The 23,724-nt window shown below is 42.0% G+C and overlaps 2 protein-coding genes across 3 annotated transcripts in view; both read right to left on the minus strand.

The window, feature by feature from the left end:
- Nucleotides 1-9,484: 9,484 nt before the first annotated feature.
- On the minus strand, nucleotides 9,485-18,185 carry LOC139160215 (cholinesterase-like). Of its 2 annotated transcripts, none has more exons than XM_070737860.1 (5): nucleotides 18,092-18,185; nucleotides 13,963-15,478; nucleotides 13,099-13,253; nucleotides 10,847-10,895; nucleotides 9,485-10,755 (listed from the first exon to the last, which is right to left on the minus strand). In XM_070737860.1, exons 2-4 carry the CDS (start codon nucleotides 15,450-15,452, stop codon nucleotides 10,870-10,872), a joined length of 1,671 nt encoding a protein of 556 aa, XP_070593961.1. In that variant the 5' UTR covers nucleotides 15,453-15,478; nucleotides 18,092-18,185; the 3' UTR covers nucleotides 9,485-10,755; nucleotides 10,847-10,869. The 2 variants fall into 2 exon arrangements, with proteins under 2 accessions (XP_070593961.1, XP_070593962.1); XM_070737861.1 differs by having other exon boundaries at nucleotides 18,088-18,167.
- Nucleotides 9,485-23,724, minus strand: part of LOC139160210 (cholinesterase-like) — a 116,195-nt gene continuing 101,955 nt past the window's right edge. The window contains exon 5 of the mRNA XM_070737848.1: nucleotides 9,485-10,714. The gene's annotated coding sequence lies outside the window, so the exon portion shown is untranslated. The remainder of the gene's footprint in view (nucleotides 10,715-23,724) is intronic.

Genomic DNA, 23,724 nt, shown 5'->3' on the forward strand with positions numbered 1-23,724 from the left:
ACATTAGAGAAACATCTTTCAGCTGTGGCGAGGGGGGCGTTCGCCCAGTTTCGCCTGGTGCACCAGTTGTGGCCCTATTTGGACCAGGAGTCATTGCTCACAGTCACTCATGCCCTCATCACCTCGAGGCTCGATTACTGTAACGCTCTGTACATGGGGCTACCTTTGAAAAGTGTTCGGAAACTTCAGATCGTGCAGAATGCAGCTGCGAGAGCTATCATGGGCTTTCATAAATATGCCCATGTAACACCAACACTCCACAGTCTGCATTGGTTGCCGATCAGTTTCCGGTCACAATTCAAAGTGTTGGTTATGACCTATAAAGCCCTTCATGGCACCGGACCAGATTATCTCAGGGACCGCCTTCTGCTGCATGAATCCCAGCGACCAGTTAGGTCCCACAGAGTGGGTCTTCTCCGGGTCCCGTCAACTAAACAATGCCGCTTGGCGGGACCCAGGGGAAGAGCCTTCTCTATGGCAGCCCCAGCCCTCTGGAACCAGCTCCCCCCAGAGATTAGAATTGCCCCTACTCTCCTTGCCTTTCGTAAGCTACTTAAAACCCACCTCTGCCGTCAGGCATGGGGGAACTGAGATACTCTTTCCCCCTAGGCCTTTACAATTTTAGGCATGGTATGTCTGTATGTATGTTTGGTTTTTATATTAATGGGTTTTTAATCGTTTTTAGTATTGGATTATTTTGTATACTGTTTTATTATTGTTGTTAGCCGCCCCGAGTCTCCGGAGAGGGGCGGCATACAAATCCAATAAATCAAAATCAAATCAAATCAATTCCACTGTTGCGCCCTTTGAGGCCGTTGCGGGCTCGTGTGCCCCCGTTAGCGTGAGATTTGGCTTCTGCGTACGTGGAGTAAGCAAAATCCCGTGCGAGAACATGGGCGGGAGCGAGATTTCAGCGATTTTCGCCAATATTTTTGCTTCCACGCATGCGCAGAAGTAAAAATCAGCGAAGTCTCACTCTCGCCCATGTCCTCACACTGGATTTTCCTTGCTGCATATGCACAGAAGCCAAATCTCCCATGGAGATTCATTGGAGGGGGGGGGCGCAGCTACACACATATCCCAGAATTTCCTACCAATATCAATCAATATCAACTTTATTTGATTAGTCAATCGACCATATCAAAGCGAGGATAAAGGACCACATCAGTCGTCATAAAACTGTGACTGGTTAAAATACAATAAAATTGGCTAAAATAGAGGGAATTTGAATAAATAATAAGTTAAAATGCAGTATAATATGCTAAAATTGAGTAGTAAAACATGAGAATATAACTCGTGCAAAGGATTATATTAAACAAATCTAAGATACTGATATAAAATATTCTTAAGTGAGTTCATCTCCTTTGCATGCCACCCCAATATGTTCTACAAAACGTATTCTCATCTGAACAGCCCTGACTATAAACTTAGCGGTTCTAGAAACTACATATATATTTGTACCCTGAAGAAAATATGATAACTGTTTATTACAGTCCCAGTGTATGATTTTGTCAAGTAGGGGCTGTAAATACTGAGGTGTTACTGAGGAGTATAGTTTACAATTGAGTAGCGAATTTCCTACCAGGATGGAGCACCTGAGTGAAATGACTGTGGCCCACCACTGATTGATCTTTAAGGCTTGGTCTTGTGCAGCCAGATTTAATCCTTTGGTCTCTTTCTTTAACTTTCCTGTCTTAGCCATTGTCGAATCTTGTTATCATCTGCTTTCCCTGCTATTTTTCTACTGCAATGGCCAGGTAGTGCGTTGTCTTCCCAGCCCTGCCTTCTGTTCTTCATTTGGTCTTGTATGCCAGCTTGTCTCTCCAATAATCAGCAAGCATTCCTGGCATACTAATTACAGTGCATCGTCTTCATTGTCCTTCAGATATTCTTCTTAGAAACATAGAAACATAGAAAACTGACGGCAGAAAAAGACCTCATGGTCCATCTAGTCTGCCCTTATACTATTTCCTAAATTTCATCTTAGGATGGATATATGTTTATCCCAGGCATGTTTAAATTCAGTTACTGTGGATTTACCAACCACGTCTGCTGGAAGTTTGTTCCAAGGATCTACTACTCTTTCAGTGAAATAATATTTTCTCACGTTACTTTTGATCTTTCCCCCAACTAACTTCAGATTGTGTCCCCTCGTTCTTGTGTTCACTTTCCTATTAAAAACACTTCCCTCCTGAACCTTATTTAACCCTTTAACATATTTAAATGTTTCGATCATGTCCCCCCTTTTCCTTCTGTCCTCCAGACTATACAGATTGAGTTCATTAAGTCTTTCCTGATACGTTTTATGCTTAAGACCTTCCACCATTCTTGTAGCCCATCTTTGAACGCGTTCAATTTTGTCAATATCTTTTTATAGGTGAGGTCTCCAGAACTGAACACAGTATTCCAAATGTGGTCTCACCAGTGCTCTATATAAGGGGATCACAATCTCCCTCTTCCTGCTTGTTATACCTCCAGCTATGCAGCCAAGCATCCTACTTGCTTTCCCTACTGCCCGACCACACTGCTCACCCATTTTGAGACTGTCAGAAATCACTATCCCTAAATCCTTCTCTTCTGAAGTTTTTGCTAACACAGAACTGCCAATGCAATACTCAGATTGAGGATTCCTTTTCCCCATGTTCTTCTTCTGTTATTTTTATTATCTGTTATTGTTATTATTCTGTTATAAGTTCTTCTTCTGTTATTGTTATTGTCATTGTTATTGTTATGTTGTTTTTATATTGTTGTTATGTTGCTGTTATTTTGTATGAATAATTCATTATAATCATACATTAATATATGATGTCTACAAATATCTGAAGGGCTGTCACAGAGCAGAGGGATCAGCATTGCTCTCATTAGCACATGGAAGGACTAGAAACAATAGAATGAAACTGCAAGGGAGTAGATTTAGATTAGATATCAGGAAAAACTTTCTAATGGTAAGGGTGATCAACCAGTTTGCCACAGAAGGTGGTGAGCTCGCCTTCACCGGAAGTCTTCAAAAGGAGACTGGACATTCATCTTTCTGGGATGGTTTGATGAATCCTACATTCAGCAGGGGGAGGTAACTTCCAACTCTATGACCCTGGAGGTACCTTCCAACTCTATGATTCTATGATTAATAATTATCAATAACAGCAATGACAATACATCAGGCCCGACCAAGCTGGAGACTACGCCTGAACCTTTCCAGGAGGTTCCATAGAGGGAGCTAGAGAGGAAAAACATGTCTTCTCTTCCCAAAGGCAATGTCCAAATTGAGCTGCGCAGGTCAACTAGAGTTGCGCAGCGTCCTGCAATGACTTTGTATGCAAATGTGTTGGGCTAAGCCAAGGTGTGAGGGATGTTGTGTCCTGGGATTTACTTGTTAGTTAAATAGTTGTCAAACAAGTCCACTCTATTGAGCAGAGAGTGCTCATCACTGGTTGTTTTCTCTTAGTCAGAGATTTGTATTTAAACAGGAGTCACTGCTTGGGGTTTTTCCTGGAGTCACACTATCTTGCAATAAAGAGAATTGTTGTCACTATCTGCTTCCTGCCTTCTCGGTTCTAGAACTCAACAATTTAGTATCCTGCCTTTATTATTTTTATGAACAACTCAAGGTGAGACAAACATATGTAATATTCCTTCCTCCTCCCATTTCCCCCACAACAACAACTCTGTGTGGTGACTTAGGGTGAGAGAAAGTGACTAGCCCAAGATCCCCCAGCTGGTATTTATGGCCAAGGCAGAACTAGAATTCATTGTTTCTGGTTTATTTTTATTTATTTATTTATTTTTGGATTTATATGCAGCCTCTCTCCAAGGACTTTGGGCAGCTTACAACATATAAAAGGAAACCATAAAATGCAGTAGCTAAATCCAATTAATTAAAACTAAGTAAACTAATCTAAAATCTCCAATTATGTTAAAAATCAATCATACCCATTCAGACAACAACCATACATAACATTCAATGACCAGGGGGTCAAGATCTAATCGCTCCAAGGGTGATGGCGTAAATGAGACTTAAGACTCTTGCAGAAGGCAAGGAGGGTGGGAGAAGTGCGAATCTCCAGGGGGGGCTGATACCAGAGGGCTGGGCCCCCCACAGTGAAGGTTCTTCTCCTAGCCTCTGCCAAGCGATATTGTCCAGTTGACATGATCTAGAGAAGGCCGATGCTAACAGGTCACTGGGACTCATTCGGCAGAAGGCAGTCCAACAAGTTGTCTAGTCTGGTGCCTAGTCTGGTTCTTAGTCCGATACCTTAACCACTAGACCAAACTCATTCTCTCCCTCTATCTCATAATTTCTAGATATATAGAAATAACTTAAAGAAAAGGAGATGTAGATAATAGATGCACCAGTGTGCCTTCCGTCCCCTGTCCAATTGTCTCTCCTTATCTCATTTATCTTTTCTTCCATTCAAATATGTTCACCTATACTTTTATATCTTTTCTTCTACTTTTATTTACTTATATTATTACATATCTTTCTCTTCAATGTGTATTATGTATTGGACAAAATAAATAATAAATCAAGGAAAGCATTCTCTCTTAAACAGAAATGACATTTAACAAATGTAAGGCCCCACCCCAAGAACAATAGAGACAAGATTCACTTTTACCTTATTCTTAACTTCCTTTTTTAAAAAACTTAGTGCCAATATGCAGAGTAAAATAAAGAAAAATTAGTAGCTGTTACATATTACCTTTCTTTCCTTTGATGGCTGGCAAAGGATGGTCTCTTTATTTAGAACTTTCAGATTTTTTTGTAGTAACAAGTTTTGTAGTCTTCACAAGAGGAAGTTGTTCTTTGAGGTTCTTCAAACAGTCAGTCTGATATAATTGTGTAACTGGCTTTATAAAGCCAGCCTCCAAATTAGTAAGTAAATTTTGTCCAACTGGGATAGACCAACTTATTCATTACTTACAATCCTCAATAGTGAATTGGTGCTTGAAGTTGCCCATAGGGCAGTTAGCTGAGAAGTGTTTTTAGCCTGATTCAGGCATGGAGATAACCATTTCTGCTATTTACTTCCCACCCTGTTTCTGTGAGCTTAGTTGCAGGTGTTTACTGCAACTCTTGAGAAAGGAGTCAGGTGTCTGGATTGGGAAAGTAGTAAGAAGGAATTGTGGGTGGCACACCTCCTAGGAGGCACTTCTATGGATGCACATGGTGATGGTAAGGCAGAGCACGCATGTGCAGAAGCAAAAACCAGCAAAAACCAAGATGGTGAGGCATGCACAGTGTTGTAAACTCAGATTCTGCACATGCCCAGAAGGAAAAGACCCTGGAAAAAATTCAAAAAATATTTTTTTTAAAATAATCCATTAAAAAAAAAAGATGGCCGTACCCATGGCCTGGCACTGGCTGATCTGGTTTGGTGACATCATAATGACATCACCAGTGGATCGATACCAGTTCAGGTGAACCTGTCAGAATTGGGAGGAACCCACCCCTGAAGAAGTTCCATAGGTGAAAAGCATAGACATTTTGATGAGATAGTGATGTTTAGTACTTAAGGAGCCCCAGACTGCTCCTGAATGAAGGAGTGGAAAGTCTGTCAGTTTGAACTGAGGTAATGGAATATGAGGCAAGTGGCCATTGGAACAGAGTTCTTTTCAGATGGGGAGGGGGAGTAGAACATATAAGTCCTTAGCATAGAGTGTATTAATATAGTACTGTTGCCGATCAATTTCTGGTCACAATTCAAAGTGTTGGTTATGACCTATAAAGCCCTTCATGGCATCGGACCAGAATATCTCCGGGGCTGCCTTCTGCCGCACGAATCCCAGCGACCGGTTAGGTCCCACAGAGTTGGCCTTCTCCAGGTCCCGTCGACTAAACAATGTCGTTTGGCGGGATCCAGGAGAAGAGCCTTCTCTGTAGTGGCCCCGACCCTCTGGAACCAGCTCCCCCCGGAGATCAAACTGCCCCCACCCTCCTTGCCTTTCGTAAAGTTCTTAAGACACATCTCTGCCGTCAGGCATGGGGGAACTGAGACATCTCCCCCCGGCCTATACAGTTCATACATGGTATGTTTGTGTGTATGTTTGCTTTTAGTAATGGGGTTTTTAGTGTTTTTTAAATTATTAGATTTGTTCTTACATTGTCTTTGTTATTGTTGTGAGCCACCCCGAGTCTACGGAGAGGGGCGGCATACAAATCTAATTAATAATAATAGTAATAAGAAGAAGAAGAAGAAGGAGGAGGAGGAGGAGGAGGAGAAGGAGGAGAAGGAGAATTAGAAGGAGGAGGAGGAGGAGGAGGAGGAGAAGAAGAAGAAGAAGAAGAAGAAGAAGAAGAAGAAGAAGAAGAAGAAGAAGAAGAAGAAGAAGAAGAAAAACTGATCATTGGATGGTCATTTAAAAAAAAAAACCCTTCCTTAGTGAGCACCTAGAAGGCAAGTGGAATATACATGCCAGATATCAGGTTTGTAGGCTTTACCGTTCTAGAGATTTTGTGATGAGTAGTGGATTTAGCTTTTATAGAGAGAGACAGGGGTGGGCTACGTGAGCACCCAATTTGAACTGAAAGATGTTGAAAGAAAATGCAGGGCGTCCTGCATAAGCTATGCTCACAGTGTGTGGTAGTAAAAATTTTGGTAGCCCTTCACTGTATAGAGATATAATACACAGATGTGGAGGAGTTTTGATTATCTGGTTGCACCCATCATTTCCAACCTGTTTTGCTATGTTGTGCCAAAGAGGAAGCCTAGGAAAAGAAAGGAGATAGAACACTGTGCAATAAGGTCAGAAATGTATTAATAAGTGAGATTAGAGCAGCAAAAAGAAGCTGATCTGAAAAGCTGAGGAATCAGCTCGCAACAAATGAACAAGCAAATGTGTTAAAAACTTTTATCACTGGTTACAGCAAAACTTCTGGCGCATGACCAAAATGTATTTTTTATTTTATTTTTATTTTATTTATTCATTTGTCCAATACACAATACATATGGAAGAGAATAGACATGAAGTAATATATATAAAGATAATATGTAAAAATAGAGGGAAGATATATGAAAAGAAGAAAAGATATATTATATACGAGATAAAGGAGAGAGAATTGGACAGGGGACGAAAGGCACACTGGTGCACTTATGTACGCCCCTTACTGACCTCTTAGGAACCTGGAGAAGTCAATCGTGGATAGTCTAAGGGAGAAATGTTGGGGGTTAGGGGTTGACACTATTGAGTCCGGTAATGAGTTCCACGCTTCGACAACTCGATTGTTAAAGTCATATTTTTTACAGTCAAGTTTGGAGCGGTTAATATTAAATTTGAATCTGTTGTGTGCTCTTGTGTTGTTGCGGTTGAAGTTTTACTGTAGGTTTGAGAGGAAACCACTGTCAACTATCTCCACCATCTCCATTTCAGATACCCCAAAAACCAGACAAGCCTCCTATAACCGATCCCATCCCTTTGGAGCTTAGAAAATGATGTGCAAGGTCTATTTCACAGACAAAAGCCTAGAACAGTGCCAGACCCAGACAATATGACTGCTTTTTGCTTGAAAGCTTGTGCTGAACAACAGTTCACCTGCATCTTTAATAAATCACTAGAGCTATGTTGTGTTTTTTCTTGCTTTGAACACTCTACTATCATCCCAGTGACAAAGCAACAACTACTGAAGGACAAGTGAATCCTCTACTTTTGGTAAAATATTTCATTCTCTACATGCAGTAAACCAGAATTCTCAATCTTCTTTTGACATATGAATAACATTGATGTGTCATTAATATGTGTGGTTGATTGTGACCTTTTAATTGGATAACTAGGATAGGGTTAAGATGGCTTGCAAGAGCTGCTCTGCTGTTTTTATTTTGTTTTTACGAACTTTGAAGGCCAGTGGGTGAGGCTAAAAGCAAAGTAATGACCCAGTCAATTGGTCATATGCTGTAAGTTAAGGAAAAGATTTACCAGAAGACATAAATTAAGCCCAGGAGTTTATAATCAGAATGAAAACCACTTTTGTAACTTTTTTTAACACATAAAATAGCTTAATTTAGAGTAGTGTTTCCAGTTCTTAGCAATTTTATTGATGGTTCAGCAATATGGAGAGTTAATCTTAGAATTCCACAGCCAATGGCCGTTGAAGTAAATTTCTGAGAAATTGGCAAGATTGAGAACATTGATTTAGAGGTAATAAAACCTTTTGGTGATAGCTGGCAAATGGCGCCATTTAGAAATGGACAAGTTTGGAAACATTTAGAATTAATGAAACTTTTGGTGATTGCCAGCAGATGGTGGCACCGAGATGATCACGGTGTTGGACCTGCTAATTGCCTGGAGATAATTTTGTTTTGGATTTCTGTACTATGACTAGCGCTGAAAGCCTATTAGCTTAGTCCAATAGACAGCAAGGCAAGAGCTAAATCAAGATTTCATCAATTTATTAATTCACATAATTAAGTGTAGAAGCATATTGACAAAAGGATAAAAAGTTTTATTGAGTTGCATTAAGGGAATTCCCTCTTCTCTTACACAAAAACATCATGATCACAATCAGTGTACATACAAGCAACAAGTTATAAATCATCATCATAATCACCATAAAATACATTGATCAGAAACCATAACATGGAAATTAAAAAAAATTGGAAAGATCCTATACTTGAGTAGAAAGAGAGGAAAGGAGAACACAATAGGTTGCAAAAAGATTAGAATGAAATACTTTGGGGATTGGCAAAGAGGGCACCATGGGAAGGGATGATAGATTATTAAATATGCATTGATTATGGAATGATGTAATTAGATTTATTTAGGTGTTGTTTTAAGATATGTACAAATTTATGAAATTTATGAAATTTTATTAAAATATAGAACTACAGTGATCCCTCATTTTTCGCGGGGGATGCGTTACAAGACCAACTATGAAAAAGAAATTTCTGTGAAGTAGAGGAAATATATTTTTAATTTATTTAACGAGTATTTGGACTTTTAAAACCCACCCTTTGCATTAAACAGTCATTCTATAATGTTTCTCAGCTGTAACTACATGTGATATCCCACCAGTTTCTTTAATAGAGTAGAATAGTACTGTAGAAGAATTTTATGACTTTTTAATGGATTTAAAATTTTTAATGGATTTAAAAACCCATGAAGTAGCGAATCCGCGAAAGATAAACCGCGAAGTAGCGAGGGATTACTGTATATAGAAATAGATAGACTATTTAGATTATTGAAATTGTAAAAGATTGTTAACAATAATGGAATGATAGGTTTTTGAACATTAATTGACTATTATATTGAATGAAATAATAGAAAAGCCAATGTGGAAAGATATTATTCACATATTGAAGTTTTGATAGATTTTTATATCACATGATTATAATATTATGATAAATGTTTAAGAACTGAGGATTTAAAATAATGGATTGAATAATATCTATGTTTTTGCATGTTTTCCGTTTTGTTGATTTTTTAAATTTTAATAGTAAGAGAAAAGGATATGTGAGTCATTAAGTTATAGCAAAATTTCCTTTATTAATTTTCCTTTATTTTTTTCATATTGCATGAAGTGCTTATGTTGTGAAAATGCAAGGATTTTTATCCTAAGAATTGAAACAGTATTTATTAAGAGGTTCTTTTTGAGGGAGGAGGATTAATTAAAAACCTGTCTCAAATCAAGATACAGTGACACCTCTACTTAAGAACTTTTCTAGATAAGAACCAGGTGTTCAAGATTTTTTTGCCTCTACTTAAGAACCATTTTCTACTTAAGAACCTGAGCCCAGAAAAATTTCCCAGGAAATTTAAGAGCAGCACGAAGGCCCGGCCAGTTTCCTGCCATTCCCCCTTTAATCCTGGCCATCTGGGCTGCTAGAGGAGCCTTTAGGTGGTGCTTAAGGAAGCTTTGGCAGTCCAGAGCGAATGAAGCATTTTCCTTTCTCTGGGTGCTTGGACAGGGAATAAGCCTCTGCCAGCACCCAGAGAAAAGAAATACTCCCTTCTCTCTGGGCAGCTGAGGAGTAAGCACAGCTAAGGAAAGGCACCAACTACAAAGCGAGTGAATGAAAGGAGAGGGGAGCCAATCAGCACGGGAAGGAAGAGGAAGCAGGTAGCAGCAGCAGCAGCAGCCAGTGTATGGGAGGCAGTGTATGGGAGGCAGCATTGCGCTGGGTATATTGGAGGTGCATGCTCCACTTTGCTGCCACAGAGTCCCTCTTTTTTTTAAGCCTTAAAGTTTTGGGGTTTTTTTATTCCCTTCACCTCACTTTCTTCCTTCGTCAGAGACTCTCCTCCTCCTCTTCTTCCTCCTCCTCATCCCACCCAAATTCAGAGCTTTTATTTCTTTCCTAATGGGTTTGCATGCATTATTTGCTTTTACATTGATTCCTATGGGAAAAAATGCTTGTACTTAAGAACGTTTCTACTTAAGAACCTGGTCATGGAACAAATTAAGTTTTTAAGTGGAGGTATCACTGTATAATAAATTACTCCTAGTAATTTATTATTTTAACAGCAAAAGTAATGTGGGGTTTAGTGGTCTCCTTATTTGTCTTCCAATATCCTACCAGTCACCTACCAGTAGAGGCTTCTGGAAGGTTCTCTGGTGCAGCTTGTCATCGTTTCCCCAGGCTTTAAATAGAAGTCTTGATTGATTCCTGAGAGAAATAAACACAGAGCCGCTATTCTGGAGGAAACAAAACTGTAGCTCGGTTTTCAAATTGTGCCTTTGAGATATGGATGCCATTTCCAAAGAGGTTCAACCTAAGTGGCAGCCCTTCATAGTAGAAAAAGCAGAGGTTCCAGGAATGCTCTTCTCTGTAGTAAGGTAGAATAAGAGAGTTTTATTTAGCTTTGTTTATTATATGTATCTCGCCTTTATTATTTTTACCAAGCACTGGATTCCTACCTCCTGTCTTCTTCCTAAGCCAATTAAACAGAATCACCTTCGGACTTATCTGCAGAACAGAGAAAAATGAAATATCAAGATAAGGTGTATATCTTATCACTAAAGAATCTGAATCTAGAAGTAGGATTCTGAGGATTCCATGATTCATGGCATAATACTTTGTTTTCCCTAAAATAAGACATCCTCTGATAATAAGTCCAATAGGGCTATTTTTTTTTAAAAAAAAATCTAACGGTAAAGCAAAATAATAATTTGGAAAAAATATTAGGTATTAAAATTACTTAAAAGTTCAAATATTTAGGACTGTAACTAACCACAAAGTGTAGTACAATAAAATAGGATAATTATGTAAAACTTACTCAGGAAACCAAAAAAGATTGAGATAAATGGTCAAAATTACAATAGCATTATAGCATTTAGATTTATATACCACTTCACAGTGCTCTACAGCCCTCTCTAATCAGTTTACAGAGAGTAAGCATATTGCCCCAACAATCTGGGTCCTCGTTTTACCGACCTTGGAAGGATGGAAGGCTGAGTCAACGTTGATAATTTATGGGTACAACAATCATTTATGGATAAAATAGCAATAGTAAAGATGAATATACTCCCTAAAACTCCCTATTCTTATTTCAGGTGGCTCCGATAAAATTAAATAGAGAGCTCTTCACAACACTAAATAAAACAATACACAAATTCATTTGGTCCAAGAAAAAAGCAAAAATTAAAACAAAATTATTACAGGAGAAGAGGAGGATTTGGGCTGACCAACTGAGAAACATATCAACAAGCGGAAAATAATAATAATAATAATAATAATAATAATAATAATAATAATAACAACAACAACAACAACAACAACAACAACAACAATAATAATCCCCACTGATGGGTATGCCTTGCTGTGGTAGTGGGGCTTGTGTGCTTCAGTGAAGCTGAGAGCTGTGCCGGTGGTAGTGTAAACTACTGGTAGGTCTCACCTTGCTGGAATGGTCAAAGCAGAGGAGCCAGACTAAATGTACCTAACCCATTTAAACTAATGGAGAGACGAAACAAAAATAAGTCGTCACCCAGGATAAAAAGGGCCACGGTGGCTGCTGTGGAACCTGGGCAGCCATCGACAAATGACCTACAGGAACAAAACAAACAAAGCTTACAAATCAAAAAGCGGCAGAAATTCTCAATGTCAGAGAATCGCACAATTGTGAAGTGTTATTACAACTCAGAGCCTGAAAAACATGAATATGAAAGATGGATGTACCAATTATAGAAACAAGAACATGCAGACTCAAAAATAATAGAACTTCGACTGGCTGATCAGCAACGACTCATAATCAGGAACCAAATGTTCAGTGAAGTCGAATTAGAAGAAATACAGAAAATTTGTAAAAGATCTGGAGTTACTGCACAACTGGAACCTGATAAAAACTTGGAAAGACAGCAAGAAGCTGCAGATGAGACACTTGGCACTATAACTCAAAGGCAGCAAGAACTGAAGGACCAAATACTTGCTCATGCAGGGTCCAAGGCAGAGCGAAAGAGACTGCCAGCCTTAAAAAACATAAGCAAGAAACGACTTACCCCACTGATGGAAGATATTAACTCTGCACTTGCAACTGTCAATGTAACTTCAATTGAACAATTGAATCAGCTTGCCTACAGTACAGCTGTGATAGTAACTGAAGAACTAGGGTTACTGCAACAGAAACCAATCGGAAAACCACCTTGAAAACCAAAATGGAAAATCCGACTAGAACTGAAAATCAAAAGCTTGAGATCAAATGCAAGTAATTTGAAGAACATTAAGGAGCAGAAACTGAACAATCAGAAGATCAAAGACTATTTGACAAAAAAGTACTGGCTTAGTACAAGAAAGATCGAGGAAGCTCTGGAAATTGTAAAGCAGCAGATAACAGCGACAGCCAGGAAAATTGAGTGATATGAAGCTAGGATCACCCAATACAGGCAGAATCAAACATTTCAATCCAACCAGACTTACATAGAGGACATTACAAGAGCCCTAACTCTTTGGATGTCATGAAATGTGCTTGCTCTACAATATTTATCAAAATTGCCCAGTGTAAAATAAAATGAGCATCTTCAGCAAAGAGTGGCAATAAAATCAATTCTTAGAGATTGCTCTAGGAGTGAGATGGGCAATCTCTATATTTGATATATAAATGATTTTTTTAAAATATCTTTTTCATCAAGCACTACTCCCTTCCAAGGGCAGAACTAAAAGCTGAACTTACGTGTCTCTTCAGCCTTTGAAAAAAGGGTCTTTAAAAACCCACAGTGCTCTATCACCCTTTCCTGGAATGGCTCAATATGAAGAAGGAAGGAATTCTGCTCTGTGGCATTATAGAGTGGCCACTCATCCTTGGAGGCTGCTGACCCAGTGGGATTCCTGTGGAGAAAGAAAGGGCCATTGATGGAAACTAATCAAGGAGAGGACCAACCTAGAAATAAGGAGAATTTTCAAGACAGTGAGAACAATTGATCAGTGGAACAGCTTTCCTTCAGAAGCTGTGAGTGCTTCCTCGCTGGAGGTTTTTAGGAAGCAATTGGACAGGCTCTTCTCCAGAATTGACTAGAGCAGGGGTGAAATTCATCAGGTTTAGACAGGTTTCTATAGAACAGTGGGCGGTGACTATGTGCAGTTTGGAGAACCGGTAAATCACACCACTGATTGACCCCTCCCCCCCCCGCCCCTCCCACTCGCTCCTTCTCTCCTCGGGCTCATACATGGAGAACAAACATGAGAAGGAGACAAGAAACAGCCAGGTTCAACACCAGAAGACTTGGCCGAAGTTTTCTGTCGGTTCTGTGGGTGTGCCTTGGTGGGATGGTGACACCTCATCTTGCAGTGAGTGACATCAAGTTGGCCATGCCTACTCAGTCACATGACCTCCACCAAGCCACACCCACCAAGGCTTGCACAGGATTACAATTATGTGGCCTCAAGTAAGCGCCTTGCATGGATGGAAACAAGCAATATTCTATGTTAATATGGTTATTTAGGGTTACATTACTTTAGATATAAAGTGCATTCATTGAATGGCAGAGTTGGTGGTGGTTTGCAACATAAATTTATAGAAATAAAGTGAACCGCTTACCCAGTTCTGGCAAACTCTGCCCAGTAGTGCATCATCTTACGGCTCAGTCTGGCTTCAGCCTCTGTGTAGGTTTGATTGATGTGAAAAACTGATTCAAGGGTTCCAAAACCAAAAAGCACTTCATCACAGTGAGATGCCCCAATCCATTCAGGCCAGGTTGTCCATGAAGGGCGATGTGCAAATAAATAGGCATATACAGGACTCCCAGTTTTCCTGATATTTTCTGCAGCTTCCCACAATGGGCACCAAAACATCTGATCTGTATAGAAGTGGGACAGAGTGGAGCGGTATTGTGCTGGGCCGTGTTGTCCTTCACTGTATCTCAATGCAATTGTCCGAATAAAATCTTCAGTTGCGTTGGGCACCAACAGCCCTATCCCTTTCAGAAGCTGCTCCTGATTGATGAGATTGTCAGTGATGTTAGGGAAAACATTGTGGACATATGTAGCCGCTTCATCAGAGGTTGCACCTATGAGGACTGGTTTGACCTGAATTTGCCCCTCCTCCATGAGATTTTCTGGTTCACCAAGCAAAAAGTCCCCATCTATGGTTGGCCGGAAGGGAATATTCAAAATGAAGCCACCTTTGAGCAACAAAGCTATTTCATGCTGAATAAGTTCAGAAACATTTTTTGTTTGCATACAATGCACTATGCTGATATTATTGTCCTCGGAGCAACCTAGCAGATGAATAAATTCCAGTGATTTTTGTTTAGCTTCCTTAGAAGTCCTCCAAGCCCAGTAGGCATTGGCTGTTCCACTCTGGATCACCGCTTGGGCAAAAAGGTCCTGGCTTTTTGGTGCGAGAAGGTGGAAATTCACAGAAGCTGCTCCAGCACTGCTTCCAAAAATGGTCACCTGAGAAGGATCTCCCCCAAAGACAGCTGCATTCTCTTTTATCCACTTCAGGGCCAGCTGTTGGTCCCATAAGCCTAGGTTCCCTGGAGCAGCTGGTGGCAAGTAAAGAAAGCCCAGGGCTCCCAAGCGATAATTGATGGTGACCACAATGACGTTCTCAGTGGCAGCCAAATGTGTCCCATTGAAGATGTCCACCGAAGACGTGCCTAATAAAAATCCCCCTCCGTGTATCCAGACCATAACTGGCACTGGTGAAGAAGATTGTGGGTGTGGCACCCAGATGTTGAGAGAAAGGCAATCTTCTGACAGTGCTGTTTTGGAAGACCATAACTCTGTTTCAGGGACACCCCGGAAAATAAATTGAGGACAGGAATTCCCAAAGCTGGTGGCTTCCAATGTTTGATTCCATGGCTGATGTGGGAGAGGTTTCTGGAAACGCAACTTCTCCAGGGGAGGCTCAGCATAAGGAACGCCTAGATAGGCTGTCACATATCCATAGTCAGATAGGATCTGTTTGCCTTTAATAGGGCCACTGCTGGTTATGACCACTTCCTCATTGGAAGCAGAACCAGGGGCTAGTGGGAAGAGGAAGAGGAGGCAGCACAGGAGAGAAGGGCATAGCAGACAAGGCATTGCAACAGTAGGATGAGTCTGTGGACCTGGAATTAATTACAATCGAGAGGAAATTATTCAATTACTGTATAAACCCAGTTTTATGCCAATTTATGATTAGTTTATTATGATGGTGGTGCTACGTTTTTGCTGAGAACCTCAGTGGTGAGCAGGGAATGACTTGGTCAACTTTGCTCTTCTCCATGATATATGAAGAACATTTTAGGAGAACCGCTTAGAACTCTTGATCACGGATCCCGTTGCTCAGTGAATGGACAGTTTTACACAGAATTGCTAGTAGATTTTCTCCAAGGTTTCCAATACAGCATTGTTATATATTATCTCTGTTGTAGTTTTCCAACTTATTCCAGAATCCTATTCTGGAACTTGGTGTACTAAGCCCTCTCTTGTAAATTATGGTTAAGACTAAAATGACTACCCTACCCTATAAAGACCTTGACTATCTGTCAGAATGGTCAAACAATTGGCAACTCCAAATCTCAACCAACATAGTTCTGTTTTACACATTGACCAAAAAAAAAATCAAAATACAAAATACTTTGTAGATGGCCCTTCAAGGACTTTGGAGCAGGGGTGAAATGCTCCCAGTTGAGACTGGATCAGTTGTACCGGTAGCAGTGGTCATCGGTGGTTTGCAGAACCAGTAGCGATGGCTAGCTGGCCATGCCCTCGAACTGCTCCCCTGGTCGCCGCTCACTCACCCTGCCCTGACCAGTCTCTGCTCTGCAGCTTGCCTTCCTGAATCCCTGCGCCCCTGATCTGCCTGCCAGGTAAGCCTGCGAAGTCGCAGTCTATCTAGCTGCCCAGCCTCTCACCATCATACCAACCTGCCTTCCTTACTCCATTCCCCATCCACAGCCCTGACATGCTTTCCTGCCTTTCACGTGCCTTTCTAGTTGTCGTCCTCCCCCCAGCCACCTTGCAAAGGCAGGCAAGTGGAAGGCCACGTGGAAGGCAGGCGAGCCACTCCGAGTCCTCGCAGAGGGGCGGCATACATATCTAATTAATAATAATAATAATAATAATAATAATAATAATAATAATAATAATAATAATAATGTCAGAGCAGCAAGGAAGGGAGACCCATCCTCGAATACAGCTCATCTGTTTGGAACCCATATCGCATCTCAGACATTAACACCCTTGAAAATTTTATTTTATTTATTTTTATTTATTCATTTGTCCAATACACAAATACATAGGAAGAAAAATAGACATGTGGTAATATAAATGAGGGTGAAAGTGAATTTAGAGGAGTGGATATATGAAAGGAAGAGAATATATAAGATAGGTGAAAGAAAGGAAAGACAATTGGACAGGGGACGAAAGGCACACCAGTGCACTTATGTACGCCCCTTACTGGCCTCTTAGGAACCTGGAGAGGTCAATCGTGGAGAGTCTAAGGGAGAAATGTCCAAAGATGCTTCACCAGAAGAGCCCTTCACTCCTCCACTCGAAACAGAATACCCTACAAGACTAGACTTTCAATTGTGGGCCTAGAAAGCTTAGAACTAAGATGCCTTAAACATGATCTAAGTATTGCCCACAAGATCATATGCTGCAACGTCCTGCCTGTCAGTGACTACTTCAGCTTCAACCACAACAACACAAAAGCACACAACAGATTTAAACTTAATACTAACCGCTCCAAACTTGACTGTAAAAAATACGACTTCAGTAACTGAGTTGTTAAAGCATGGAACTCATTACCTGACTCCATAGTGTCATCCCCAAACCCCAACACTTTACCCTTAGATTATCCACGGTTGACCTATCCAGATTCCTAAGAGGTCAGTAAGGGGCGAGTACAAGTGCATTGGAGTGCCTTCCGTCCCCTGTCCTATTGCTCTCCTATATCTCCTATTCCTTTCTTCTATTCCTATATCTCTTCTTCTATTCTTTCATTGATATGTTTTATTCCTATATCTTCTCTTCTCTTCTTTCTTAGATATATTTTACTATGAGTATCTCCTCTATAACCTTCATCATGTGTTTTACTTTGTGTATACCCACTAAAACCCTCATTGTGTATTGGACAAAATCAATCAATCATTAAATAAATAAAATAAATAAATAAATATTACAAAAAGTCAGGTGCAATTGAAAAGACAAAAAGGCACACTTTCAGCTTCTGCCTCTGAACCCAATAACTCAGGTTATTGGGATTTCCTATTTTCTTTCACACAAAGGCTAACCTAAGAAATATTATTTACAACAACTACATTCCCCTAACTCAGGGATGCCCACTTCCAAGCCTTGAGCCTTTTAGATCTGGGCTGTGGAGGTGGCAATTGAGTGTGTGAGCATACACACATTCCCCACTCACGCAAACAGCAAACCTGTGTGCCTGCCACACAAACAGATAACCTTCTACACCCCACCCCCCACAATGACAACACACAGCTGAAAAGGTTGGGGAACTCTTTCCTAACCATAAATTATAATACACCCTTGTTCTCTGTATATCAAACTCTAGCAGATATTTCCTACTACGGCTGAAGAAATGGTTGTCTCTTTATGTATGTTTAGCCTGGAATAGAACTAACTACACTAAATAGAATTAACCACCCAAAAGAAAAGCAAGAAATTCTAGTCCCTTTCCTAAAAGTCATCTAATTCTTTGAAAAAAACTTACTCACTTGTCAGATTTAATGGCACTGTTCGTTATTCGAAAGAAGAAAGAAGCTTCATAGATCACCAGGCTGTATGCTGCTCGCATACACACAAAAAAAAGATCACGTAAACAGCAATTTTATATATTCCAGGAAGGTGCATTGACCAACTGGATTCTGTCAATAAAGGGGGAGGTACTATAGCTGCAAATATTGGCAAAAGGCTCCAATATCATGGAAAAACAGAGAACTTCTTTCAAATGGAGTGAGAGAACTCTAGAGCAAAGGACAGGCACTATCTCTGGAAGGCAGCCTTGAAAAGAGCCATTACAACATCTGTCCATATTTGACAGCAGCTAAAGAAACTGAAAGCAAATAACAGATACCTGAGGTGACCCTAAATTGGATGACTCTAAAAATGTTGGACAGGCAGCATCACCACCAGATAGATTTGCAATTGGCTGACCAACTGCACTCAGCAGGAATCATGAACAATTGTGGGAGCTAAGTAGGATTAGAGGAGACATGATAGCTATCTTCCAATACTTGAGGGGATTGACTCATTCTCTCGGGCAGCAGAGAGTAAGAGAAGAAGTAAACGGTGGTCGACTCAAACAGAACAGAACAAAACTGGAAGGGACCTTGGAGGTGTTCTAATCCACACCAATCCTGAGTAATGTTATGTACCTGATAGTTCTTGGGACTATGGATGATTCCCTTGAATCAGTTTCGTGAGAAACTATAGATTGTCAAGGAAGACATGGAAAAGGGGCCTTGTGAGAATAAACACAGCAGGCTTCCTCCCAGGCTGACCGGATAAATGAATGTCTCCTGAGAGCCACAACATCTACCAAGCAGTCGATGCTGTGGCACATGCCCTCCAGGATACCTTGGCATCCTTATCTAGCCATGTTGTCATTCCAAGAGACGACAAGGTAGATCTTCCAAGCCTTCTACAACCATGGCAGGTAATGGTGAATTCGACTTAAATTACTGCTGAAGTGAGTCTTACTGTTAAGTATGTAAATATGACATGTAAATAGTTGCCTGAGGAGAATGCTGTCTCCAGGCAGATTGAAAAGACAAGGTTGCGTCTGATTGGCTCAGACGCGGGACAGCTCTTTTGGCGCGAGCCTCAAGAGTATAAATAGAGCTGAGTTTCCCATTGCCGGCTGGCGAGTTCCCAGCTGACTGTCACTTGCAAGAAAGAGCTGAATAAAGGGAACCGTTGTTTAGCACTTGGTCTGGCGTCTCAATACTTTTCACTGGCGACGAGAACCGGAGAGAACCTACGAGCAAGATGAATCCTTCGCAGATCGGCCGAGCACCCGACTACTTCGACCCCGAAAAATCGTCTTGGGAAGCCTACATGACACGCTTCGAAATTTTCCTGGAAGCCGCCGGTATGGGGACCGCCGAAGAGGACAGAAAGCGAGCCATCTTCCTTAACTATTGCGGCCCCGAAATCTTCGATTTGGTTCAAACGCTCACCGATCCGCTTCCAGCCAAGAACGTTCCGTGGCCAGACTTACAAGCCAAGCTTGCGGGTCACTTCAAACCCACGAAGCCGGCTGTGGTATACCGCCATCAGTTCTCCAGGATGGCTCAACGAGAAGCTGAGTCTATTAACCAATTCGCCACAAGACTCCGAACTGTACTGTCAAAGTGCAGGTTTGACAGCCCAGAAGCTCGACTAACCGACGCGATTTTATTCGGCATGAAAAACGCCACTGTTCGTAACAAATTCCTCACCGAGGACGAACCTACTTTGCAAACCGTCATTAAACTCGCCCAGACTGCCGAGGTCGCCGAAGCAGCAGCCAAAGACCTTCAAAACCACGTAAGCAAAGATGCCGTCTCCAAAATCTCCTCCGCAGCTGACCCAGCAGACGACCTCAGCCCTCCAGCCACCGCCGACGACACATGCCTACTGCTCCCGAACGACCCCTCCAGACAACCAAGATTCCCTCGCCCACCAGCCCCATGCCCGGGTTGCCGGGGAAATCATCCGCGACTCCGCTGCCCATTCCGGGATGCCATCTGTCGCCGCTGCAATCGGCGCGGTCACATCGCTGAGGCCTGCCGGGCTCCCCTGCCTGAAGAAACTTTTTCCGCCCCTTGACAACAGCGATTCTCCTACCAGGCTCCACAAGCACGAGACAACCGGCCTCCCAGATCTTTCAACCGGAAAAACAACTCAGCCGCTAACCGCGACTACAACAGAGGTAACTGTCAAACTTACGTAAATTGCGCAAATGCAACGCAAGGCACCAAAATCATTATTTCTCTGCTTCTAAATGGCAAGCCTTGCGATTTAGAGTTGGACACCGGGTCTAAACACTCTATTATGCCTTGGGACAAATTCAAAATGTATATGCCAAATGTTTGTAAATCTAATTTAACTCAGACTACTTTGATTATAAGGGATTTCCAGGGACATGTCATCCCTGTATTAGGTAAAGTTGATATTCCTGTACAATTCAAATCTGTAAAATGTTCCCTACCTTTGGTAATTGTAGATGGGGCAAGGCATTCCCTCCTTGGTTTAACCTGGATGCCCCCCTTAGGGATTGAGATCTCGGGCATATGTATGCTTCAGTCTCCCTCTGATACCCCAGACTTTGTACAAGAGTTTCCTGAAGTATTCAGCCCCACTTTGGGAACTTATAAAGGGGACCCTATTTCTTTCTCCATAGACCCAAAGGTCCCACCCATCCGACTGAAGCCAAGAAGGGTTCCTTTACCTCTGCTGCCCAAACTAGACCACCAGCTAGACCAACTTATCGCTCAGGGAATTCTAGTCCCTGTAGAGCAAGGGCCATGGGAGACTCCAATTGTTACGCCATTAAAACCGGACGGTTCGTTAAGAGTCTGTGCGGACTATAAATCAACTATAAATAAGGCCCTTCAGCATCACCCTTATCCCATACCAGTGGTTCAGCACCTCCTACACTCCTTAGGAGAAGGAAAGGTTTTTGCAAAGATCGACCTTGCTCAGGCATACCTGCAGCTTCCGGTCGATGAGCCTACCTCTTTGGCACAGACAATTGTCACACACAGAGGTGCTTTCAGATGCACCAGGTTGCAATTCGGGGTGAGCATAGCCCCCGGTATATTTCAGAGTCTAATGGAGCGTGTATTAACGGGTCTTGAAGGAACCATACCCTACTTCGATGATATTCTAATTTCGGCTAAATCCATGCCCCAATTGAACCATAGAATCAGGGCTGTGCTACAACGCCTCCAATCTAAAGGGCTCAGAGTAAAAGCAGACAAGTGTGTGTGGGGCACCAAAAGCATTGAATTTCTAGGGTATAGAATAGACTGTCAGGGTATCCACCCCACAACTGATAAATTAAAAGCAATTACCGAAGCACCTGAACCAACCAATAAGACTGAACTACAAGCTTTCTTAGGTCTTCTGAATTTTTATTCTATTTTTTTGAGACAGAAGGCAACGGTCGCAGAACCCCTCCACCGACTCCTTCAGAAGGGAATAGAAACATAGAAACATAGAAGACTGACGGCAGAAAAAGACCCCATGGTCCATCTAGTCTGCCCTTGGAATTCCCTGGACCTGGGGCAGACCTGAACGCGAAGCATTTTCTCTAATAAAAAACTTATTGACTTCTAATAGCGTGGTGGTGCAGTACAGTTCGGTCTTGCCCATAAGGCTTACTTGTGATGCTTCGGCTTATGGGGTGGGCGGAGTATTGGCCCACGTAATGCCAGACAATACTGAGGCACCTATAGCTTTTTTCTCTAGAACGCTGACCTCCTCTGAACGGAACTATAGCCAGCTGGATAAGGAGGCCCTGGCTTTAATAGCGTGCATTAAGAAATTTCATAACTATTTATTTGGAAGGAGGTTTGAATTAATAACGGATCACAAACCCCTTTTGGGACTGTTGCCTTCAGATAAACCTACCCCTCCGTTCATGTCCCCTAGACTAATTAGATGGGCTCTATTCCTCTCCAGTTACCAGTATACCTTAATCCATAAGGGGGGGAAATCCATAAGCCACGCTGATGGACTAAGCAGGTGCCCTTTGGCACAAAGAGGGGAAGACCCAGTTTCTTCTGAGGATGTACTACTATTAGAAATAGAAGAAACCCCTCTAACTTCAGCCAGGGAAGTGGCTGAGCATACTAAATCAGATCCAATTCTCCAAACAGTCATAAATTGTATACACAGGGGTTGGCATGGGGGACCAGAAGAGAGGGGACTGGCAGATTTTAAGACAAAACGACTAGAATTGTCCTACCTAAAAGGATGTGTATTGTGGGGGGATAGAGTGGTCATTCCAGCAACACTTAGGAAGAAGGTACTGACTATGTTACATGTGGGACACCCAGGCATTGTCAGAATGAAAGGGTTGGCTAGGGGATACCTGTGGTGGCCTGGCTTAGATCTCGATATTGAGCATTGGGTAGCCAGGTGTGACCCTTGCCAGGAGTCACGGCCCAATCCCCCTCGAACTGCCCCCGTGGAATGGGAAGAGCCCACTGGACCTTGGTCCAGAATACACATAGATTTTGCTGGCCCCATTGGGTCCCAGTATTTCCTAGTTGTCGTGGACGCTTTTTCTAAGTGGGTAGAGATAGTGGCAATGCAAAATATAACCACATGTGCCACTATTAAGGCTCTGTATCATTTATTTGCAACCCATGGGTGTCCTGACGTACTTGTTTCAGATAATGGGCCACAACTGACCGCCCGACAGTTTGAGGTGTTCTTGAGTAACCTAGGGGTCAGACATGCGCTAATCTCCCCTTACTCCCCATGGGCTAATGGGTTGGCTGAACGCTACGTTCGTGTGGCGAAAGAGGCACTGCGCAGAGCAGGCCCTGGGGAAATACAACATAAATTAGACCAATTCCTATTAATGCAACATATTACACCTAATGCTGCCTCCCATAAAAGCCCTGCAGAAGTCTTAATGGGGCGAAAACTAAGGTCTCCTTTAGACAGGTTGCACCCTCGCTATTCCAATACCATGGGTCAAGGTGAGATGTCTGTATTACCAGAAAGAAGCATGTATCTAGGCCAATGTGTATTTGCCAGGAATTTTGATGGGGGAGTTCAATGGGTAAAAGGGAAAATCATTCAACAAACGGGGCCGAAAACATATTTAGTACAAACAGAGGCTGGCCGTACTTGGAAACGGCACATTGATTACTTAAGAGGGCGGATTAACTCTGATAATAAGCAAACCGCCATTGTAACATCTTCCCCCAAAGCAGACTCTTATGTGCAGCCTGAGTTATTGGATGTAAATTTGGGCTTACCGAGGCTGGAACGTTCCCACGACACCGACGAGCCACCATCGTCCTCCTCCGACATCGATTCAGCTCCATCTCGGACAGCGCAGCAGGCCGGAGCCCCCACTCGGGCCCAGCCATGTTCCGGATCCGACAGAGAGCCAACCTCCACCAACGAAGTCCCTGACTCTACTGATCTGCGCAGGTCTGAGCGAGCCTCGCGCAGACCCACTCGATTGGAGGATTTCATCACATGGCTCAACTGATGGACAGTATGCAATTGACTAAGGAGGGAGGGGTGTTAAGTATGTAAATATGACATGTAAATAGTTGCCTGAGGAGAATGCTGTCTCCAGGCAGATTGAAAAGACAAGGTTGCGTCTGATTGGCTCAGATGC

This window comes from Erythrolamprus reginae, chromosome 2, assembly GCF_031021105.1.
Source record: "Erythrolamprus reginae isolate rEryReg1 chromosome 2, rEryReg1.hap1, whole genome shotgun sequence".
In the NCBI taxonomy this organism is placed as follows: domain Eukaryota; kingdom Metazoa; phylum Chordata; class Lepidosauria; order Squamata; family Dipsadidae; genus Erythrolamprus; species Erythrolamprus reginae.

Excerpts from the sequence above, each read along its gene's own strand:
- LOC139160215 (XM_070737860.1), bottom strand. The coding sequence starts at position 15,452 with ATGCCTTGTCTGCTATGCCCTTCTCTCCTGTGCTGCCTCCTCTTCCTC. Across the intron at positions 13,254-13,962 it reads GCAGAGTTTGCCAGAACTGG|GAATCCCACTGGGTCAGCAG; the intron begins GTAAGCGGTTCA and ends CTTTCTCCACAG. Across the intron at positions 10,896-13,098 it reads TTCAAAGGCTGAAGAGACAC|ATAAGTCCGAAGGTGATTCT; the intron begins GTAAGTTCAGCT and ends TCTGTTCTGCAG.